This window comes from Coffea arabica, chromosome 8e (genome assembly GCF_036785885.1).
Source record: "Coffea arabica cultivar ET-39 chromosome 8e, Coffea Arabica ET-39 HiFi, whole genome shotgun sequence".
NCBI classification, from domain to species: domain Eukaryota; kingdom Viridiplantae; phylum Streptophyta; class Magnoliopsida; order Gentianales; family Rubiaceae; genus Coffea; species Coffea arabica.
Window position 1 is genome coordinate 37,475,762 of NC_092324.1, and position 8,434 is coordinate 37,484,195.

Genomic DNA, 8,434 nt, shown 5'->3' on the forward strand with positions numbered 1-8,434 from the left:
TCCAACGGATAGAAGGCAGTTGAAGAGTTAACTAGCCGTTGGGTGTGTCGGACGTCCGGTACAACCGTTTTTTACGTCCGACAGCAAGCAGTGAGTTTAACGATACTTCTTTAATTCTTTCGGATGTCTGGTGTTTTTGATGCTTGCGTCCGAAAGTAGTTGAGAAATCTTCTTCAGTTCTTTCGGACGTCCGGAGCTTCCAAAACTTTGCGTCCGAAGTACCGCAAAGTTTATCGGACGTTCGGTGCTCTAATGCTCTGTGTCCAGTCGAGCTCAATGAACTAGAGGGAATGTTTTAATTCTTTCGGACATCTAGTGGTCGTGTTTTTCATGCTTTCGAAGTTGTGCAATGATTATCGGACGTTCGATCCAGTATTCATGAGCGTCCGACAGCTTTCAGCACTCTTTGTTTCTTTCAGTTGTACTTAATTTTTGAATCTGATTTGCTTCATTGCTGAAAAGATCCTTGAGAAGATATTAGTAACATCCATTTATTTTGTAAATATCAAAAGTTAGGGACTAAGATTAACAATCTCCCCCTTTTTGATGAAGATAAAACAATGGATGGAGAAAAAAATAATTGAGTCCAAAACTCTCCCTCACTTAATGCATCAAAAAAAATTTGTAAGTACTCACTTCCCTTCAGGATAACTCCCCCTCACACATTTATCAGTTTACACTTCTTGGCATTTCAACATAATCTCCTCTTAACATCAACATAATCTCTTAACATCCATTTTTCTCCCTTTTTGTCATTAATCCAATATCAGAAATTAAATTCAATGTGCAATCCAATATACCACATCATACCAGAAAGTCAACATCAATATCATCAATAATATATTGATGATCCAGCATTATCAATAACACCCATCATTATCAATATCAGCAATTAATATCAGAGATGCATCAGAGATGCAATCTAATGCAATCAATATCCAATGTCCAATATAACATACCAAAAAATAACATAAATGCAGTTGACAGGCACAGAGAATTGATATCCGAAATCAAGAATCACAAGTATACAAATCATTCAGCACTCATTAGCCCAAAAACAAACAGAATTAATCAAATAAAAGTTAATCAACAAAGTAACCAGAAATTATCAAGGTTATATATCAAAATATAAAAGTTAACCAAATAAACTACAAACCAACAGAGTTAACCAGAATTCATGAGTACAGAGTTCCTGAAATGTCAAAATACAAAAGATGCTAATATCTACTATGAAGTGCTATCCTAAACATGAAGTGCAAGTGCCTAAAGGTGCCTAAATGGTGATTTTGGATGATCCAGACCTCCTCCTTGTCAGGCGAAACTGAGTAAGATCCACTTCTTTTTCTTCTTTAGTTTCCTTATCATTATCACTGTTTTCAGTTGTTGGAGCCTTGCCCTTATCTTGTGGCTGAGAACTGGAAGTATGAACTTCTAGAGTGGATTCAGTATGTAAAGTTTGCTCAGTTGGCTCAGTTCTAGCCTTCTTTTGATGCGTATTCTCATCTTCTTGAGGGATAGGAGGTACAAGCAAGTTCCTTTTGTCAATAAAAGTGATTTGTTGCTCAGGTGACATGGTCATCATTAGACCATCTTCAAGAAAGAGAATGTGTTGTTTGAGATTCTCAAACAAGGAAATAACTTCATGAGTGGATGAGGAAGGGTGAGTGGATAATTTTCTGGGATGGATGGTAAAAGGTGAAACAAATTGAGACTAATCTCTGGGAGTTCTAGGGGTGACAGGAGTTTCATGACGACTCTTTGTCGTAGATTCCAAAACAGACTTCTTGTAGCACCAATAACCATAAAAAAATCTCAGATTTTTTCTTTCAAAATAAGTTTTTGAGAGATGGTGGATGCACCCTTTTTTGGTGACATTTCAATGAAAGAAATCTTAAAGTGAGCAAAAATTGGAGTTAAAATTTTTCATAAGAAAGTTTCCTACGGCTGTCAGTGCTGATTTTAAGCAGAAATTTACACATTACAAAGCCAAAATCAATGCGAATTTTTTCAACAAAACAGTAAAACAAGTAAAGCTCCATTTTGTTGGCATTAGTTCTATGACCATTAGTAGGGACCAACAAGTTTGAAATTATGGTAAAGATGATCAAATTTTAAGAATTGAGATCCTTCAACCTTGCTTCAACAGGTGTATTAAGGTGTGTTTGAAAATATATCATCAATTTCGCAACATGAAAATGATGATAGGTAGAAGGAAACTCTTCATATAATTTTTTCTTTAAAATCATCTTCAATTTTGATCTTTAAAATAGCATTGACAGTGTCAGGATTGAAAGTAATATTGACTGAATTGATCGAGAAACAAGATTAGTGTGTGAGCTACCTTTTCTAAGATTAGTAAAGAATTGATGAAGCACTTCAGGATAATAGGTGTTGGGAATTGTCAGAATGTGAGTTCATTTTTTGAATTCAAAAAACTTAAGAACATGTTCAAGGTCAAGCTTACGAAATTCAGAAGGGAGAATAGTTCTCTGAGTGATGAAACCCTTCTGTGAGATCAATTCAAACCTCTCCCTGACATCATCATCAATGAATTTGGATAATGGATTAGGTTCTACTTCAGGTTGAGCCTCAGGTTGCACTTTGGCAGGGCGTTTTCTCTTTCCACTACGTTGAGCAGTTGGTACATCAGACCTTGTTCTTGGTGATTTCCTGGTGGAAAGCTCAGCAGTTTGCTGTTCCTCAACAGTTTGCTCAGCAGTTTGCTGTTCCTCAACAGTTTGCTCAGCAGTTTGCTGTTCCTCAATTTGCTCAACAGAAGGCTCAGCAGTTTGCCGTTTCTTTCTGGCAGACGATTTTCTTTTTCCACCACGAGTTTCTATTCCTTTTCTGGGTGATTTCATGGTGGAGGGCTCGACAATTTCAACATGTTCATCTCTAAGCCGGATAGTGCGTCCGGTACCAGCAGATCCTCCTCTTGTTCTAACCATGATAATATGCAGGATATTTTTGTTGTAGAGTATGATGCAAATGTGTATGAGATGGACTTAGAGTGCGGTATAGACTACAATGTATGCTTGAATCATCCAGAAGGAGTGAATTTTGAGTGACTAGGGTTTCGGCTGAAAATTGAGATTTATGTGATGGTTGGCAGTCAGAGGAAGTTATGAGGGCTAATGGACACTCAAGAGGGATGTGATGGTATTGGACAAATCAATTTCTTGGAGCTCGTTCAGAAGAGAGATGAATTTTTAAAATTTGAAAGTGGGCGAAGAGGAAGGATTGCGTCAGAGATAACGGTTTAAAATGAACTGAATGAACGAGAGAACTGCTTTATAATACACATATTTTGAGTGTCGGACGGCCAAACGAAAAGAAGCGTCCGATATCACCGTCCGAAATAAAATTTTCTGAAAAAATGACTTAACACTGTCGGATGTCTGTTCAACAGGTATCAGACGTCTGATAAAGTGTGACCAGAGAATTTTCAGAAAGACTTTTCCAAAACACCCAATTTTGTTCTCAAAAATACAAACTGATCCACTGGAAGGGCTTTTGTAAGAATGTCAGCACCTGCTCTCAGCCAGGAGCCATACTGATTATCAATATTCCCTCCTGATGTTTCTTGCTGGTTGGTGCAAGTCCTTTCTCCATGACCCACAAATTCATAGTTATAGCAAAAATCAGAATATCTTTCATACTTAAATGCCACCCATTTCAAAGTACCCTCAGTTTTTGTGGCGACCCCACTTTCCCCAAAGGCGAACCAGAGGGTTAGCGGGCCGCCTGCCCAACTCTCGCCAGGACTCACGCAAGCATTCTAACCCAAAACCTTTCGAAGAATAACCTAATCTATTACAAAATAATTCCTCCGAAGTAGGTCGTCACTAAAACCACATTAACTTCAGAAATAGCAGTAATTTAAAATAGCCAAACGACGGCTCCTAAACATTTCACGCGTTGCGAACTGCGGAATAGAATCGTACCGTCCCAACTAAAAAAAAATTCATACAACACAATACAACAATCAAGCCAAGCATCCAAATTAAGTTTTACACATTTTCCAGTTTCAAGTGGCAATCCAAAATAAAAAGTACCTTATCCGAATTTAACACACTACAGCCCACACAATTAGTCATAGTATACATATACATCCCAAAACGAAACATAGATAAATTTTAAAACTTTCAATTTCCAGAACCTGTCAAGGAAAACAAATAAACGTGGGGTGAGTTAAAACTCAGTGGTGCCCCAAAACATGCAATCAGATAAAACAAATATCACGTATCGATTTTACTTAAAGTAAACAAATAGGAACGCGTGTAACAGCACAAGATAGGATACAGGGCTCTCAGGAGCCATTCTCCTTGCTTGATCAGAAATTACCGTAGTCGACCCTCCGTCAACTCTCACTACTTAAAATCCATGTAGATACTCTTATTTTTCTTAGCTCCGGCCACCGAACATACCCCAACTCCGGGCCCGCACGACAAAATAAATGAGAGCGGTAGTACTCGAGTATACCTGGAACTGGTCGAGGAATTTTCCCAACGACGTTGCATCCAGCAAGAGATTAGTATAGACTGGTCGAGGGATTCACCCAACGACGTTGCGTCCAGCATGTAGATAGTGCAAGCAGGATTTTCACGAAAACATTTCAAGCAAGTCTCCACTCGAACGGCTAATGTGGTAAAGTACACATAGCTCACTTCGATAGATCAAAACCATATTTCTAAATATCACATATCAAGCCGAGAAAGCGCATTAATCAGGTAAGCATAGAACAAGCAGGGACACTCACCAAGAGTGAAGTTCAAAGGTCAAGTCGGGAATCGTAGTCCAAGTCCTCGCTAAATCCTAGAAATCCAAGTTTTAAGAACTATAAGTTTTACTAAGCAAACTCTTGACTTCAAACATATAAAAGATTATCTTGTATTAAACTAGTTTATTTCCCTGAAACAAATCAATAAATTTCTTAAACATCAAGACTAGTAAGGAATAAAGTGTTTCATGTGGTTTCTTTAAAGATATTTTCCTCTGGAGGCAAACTATAACCAAATTGGTTCAAACGGGTTTTCTTGCCGAATAAGTTTTCTATGCCTTTTATTTGAAATTATTTAAATCTAGTATTTTTTTTTCCAAATTTCCTTTAAAACAACTAGTCAAGGATAGTTTCATGAAAACTTAAAGTTTAAAAGTTAAATACAATTACTCCCTAAAGGTAGTAAAACTAGCTTAAGCAAAATAAAAGAATTAACTAGTCGGCAAGGTTTTAAAAGTCCCAATATCTAACTTTTTTTTTTAATAGTACATACTAAACCCAAATTCCATCACTTGATATTAAAGTTGAGTATTCCCACAAAAATTTAATTTTGAAAGTATTCAAGTTCAAGAATAATCAAAACGGTCTTCACGATTCTAGCTCATTTGCACAATGGATTCCCAGGTCACCAAGATTGAAACATTACAAACCAAATATCAATTTTACTAGGGTTTCATCAATCATTAGCCCTAGGTCTCAACAAATTCCAGTACAATTAAAATTCAACAAAGGAAGTCCAGGTACTAAAGCAAATCCCAAGTCACAACCCATGGACTTTCCAAGTACATTTCAGCCAACCACTTGAGCCGATTCACCAAAAATTAAATTATTGCAAAACTATTCGAATGGTCAAGAGCTTCATCAATCATTAACTCTTGACAACCAATACTCGCTTCAAACACCAATCCATTCAAAATAAGAATAAAAACTACAGCCCCCTTGACTCCCAAGTAGTTCTAAAATTCAGATTTTCTTTTCTTGATTCGGTAGTCAAGAAAAACCCAGCAAAATTCAATCCAAGATGTCCATTATACCTTTAACTTTTACTTGCTAAATTCACTAAACACATAGCTTATCATCTGTCCAAACCAAGCTAAAGTAAATAATACACCAATCCAACAAATAAACTCACCAAACGTCCCAACCAGTTCGGTCATGCTGGAAAATATTTTTCCTTCAAGAATTGCTTTAGTTCATGTTCCACAAATCAAACAATTATGAAAATTATACTGTTGTAAAATAGATTTTTAATACTATCACATCCCAGAAGACACTTTTCAGAGATTCAAATCACAAATAGACCAAATATTCGATCCATATCAAGAATTCAGTTTCCTGAAGAAACAGGACATTCAAGCAGGACAACCTACTTTGAGGAGTCACGTACAGCAGTACACATGGAGGAAAAATATGAAATTTCTACAAAACAAAGGCCCATGATTCTAGTTTCAAATGCCACTGACGGCACCTCAATCGGATTTTCCTACACCAAGATATAAGCATTTTACTGAGACTGGTCAGTGAAATCCGAAAATCTGGAAACTCATTTTTCACTCGTGAAAAACTCCTTTTTCTCTTTTAAAACCATAAGACTTTTATTCAAACCAACCATACATCTAAGTATGACATTCATACCAGCATATACCAAAGCAAATAACGCTTAATTCCAGTAAATTATTCCACCAAAAAGTCCCATAAATCTGTCATCAGCTAAGATAAAATTTTCCAGCAATTGATAGTTTATTTATATAGCTTTTGTTCCTAATTTTCTTCAATTCTTACCTCAGCTCAACATGCAAAAGATGATTAGCAAGCTTCAAGCAAATCTTAAACATCCAATATGAAAATCTTAATTAAAAATTCGGAAACAAAACTAATTAAATGCTCAACTTCCTTCTCTCGACCAAGCTGGAATATTTTGCAGCAGAAAATTTCTCTCGGTTTCAATCCACAATTCAACTTTTCCTCAGGTTTTCTTCCATTAAACTTCACTTAATACTTAAAGCTAACAATCTACATGCAATTCATAACAAAATTTTCCATTTGACAGCAATTACGGATGCAAACAAACATGAAGTCTCTCGGCTATTCCAGAAAATTTCCAGCAACTTAGTTAGTCGCAAATCTGGATTTTTTTCCTAAAACTTTATTTTTTTTTGTACTCAAAACTAACATGCATGACTAATCAACGTATTTACTATCAGTCCTAGTTCAAATTAGGTTTGGATATCAACAACATTCAACGACAAATCCAGAATTTTGTTCACTACTCTCGGATAAGCTTGCATGCAGCAGATTCCTGTTTCTTTTTTTTTTCTTCTGGCATAATCCGGCTAGTTAGCTTCATGCGTGGTTTAAACATCTTGTTTTCAGTTAGTTAAACACATTTCTAATCTCAGATTACCTCAGAGGAACAAATTTAAAGCTGCATTGCTAGATTAAACTCTCGGCAACTTCAATTCTTTCCAAACCAGATTTCTTAAGTCTCAATTCCTCATCTAACCTCACAAACCCACATGCATGCGTATAGACAGCTTCATCAACCCGTAAACAATTTATCTAAGTCCAGAACTTACCTTAGCCTGAAGCCTAAAACACACAGCTAGCAGCTGCAACAATTCTCTCTCTCGGCTGTCCAGAAAAAAAAATGCAGACCTCTAGTTCTCTCTTCCTCTCTCCCTTGCTCTGGCTTGCGGCTGGATGAAGGAACTCTGGTCTCAAGCTCTGCACCAGCTCACAGATGGAAGACAGACCGAATCACAAGTCCCTCTCTTCCCTCTCTGGTTTACGGACAGAAAAGAAAAGAAACAGGAAGCTCGGCTCACTCACCAGAAATCTGAAAATTTTCCTGTTCACCCTCTCGGCCCTCGGCTCGCACAAGTTTTGGTTGTGGTAGTTGCGGCTGGAACCTGGTTGCAGCTGACCGAGATGGAGGTGCAGAATGATGAAGCTCACTCACGGTTTTCTCCCTGGTTTCACTCCAGCTCACGGACAGAACTAGAGAATTTGGCAGCCGCGGTTTCCTCCTCTTCGATACACACGAGGTGAGTCTCTCCCTCTCTTTTGCTCTCAGTTCGAAAACTGGGTGGAGTTATGGAGTGTGTTGTGGTCTGAGGGGAATTTGTGCAGAGAAATGGAATGGCGGTTTGAGCTATGAAATGGAAAAAGAGGTATATGGTTTGCGGTAAGTGATATGAGAAAGGATTGAGTGATATTAAGAAGTATTGTGGTGCCGTGGTTTAAGATGTGAAATGGAGGTAATGGTATAAGGTGCCGCGGTTTTAGGAGTAGAGGTTTCGTGTATTAGAATCGATTGCGTATAGAATTGGTGATAGTTGCGGTAATTGAATTTGCGGTCAGAGGATTGGTTTGGTTTGCATGGAATTGTAAGGGCATTTTAGTCTTTTCACTTTGCTCCCTAACCTCAACTTAATTTCTCAAATCCAACTTAATTCTAAAAATTATCCCCAAGTGTGATTTGAACGCCTAATTATACCCTAATATACCTAAACCATTTTTATCGAATAATTCTCGATTAAACTTTAATATTAAGGTTCCTAGTAATTCCTATATTATTTAGCGATTAAATTAGTTATTAGAATTTTCAATTATTATTTCTCAAGAAGTGGAGTTAGTCTAACTCGAAATTTATCG

At 37.2% G+C, this 8,434-nt stretch overlaps 1 protein-coding gene across 2 annotated transcripts; it reads right to left on the reverse strand.

The window, feature by feature from the left end:
• Positions 1-1,113: 1,113 nt before the first annotated feature.
• LOC113704731 (uncharacterized) lies at positions 1,114-8,004 on the reverse strand. 2 transcript variants are annotated; one of them, XM_072060718.1, is made up of 3 exons: positions 7,610-8,004; positions 7,357-7,504; positions 1,114-4,815 (listed from the first exon to the last, which is right to left on the reverse strand). In XM_072060718.1, the coding sequence occupies exon 3, from the start codon at positions 2,946-2,948 to the stop codon at positions 2,415-2,417; it is 534 nt and encodes a 177-aa protein (XP_071916819.1). In that variant the 5' UTR covers positions 2,949-4,815; positions 7,357-7,504; positions 7,610-8,004; the 3' UTR covers positions 1,114-2,414. The 2 variants fall into 2 exon arrangements, with proteins under 2 accessions (XP_071916819.1, XP_071916817.1); XM_072060716.1 differs by having other exon boundaries at positions 1,114-4,159; positions 4,760-4,815; positions 7,357-8,002.
• Between the last annotated feature and the right edge of the window lie 430 nt (positions 8,005-8,434).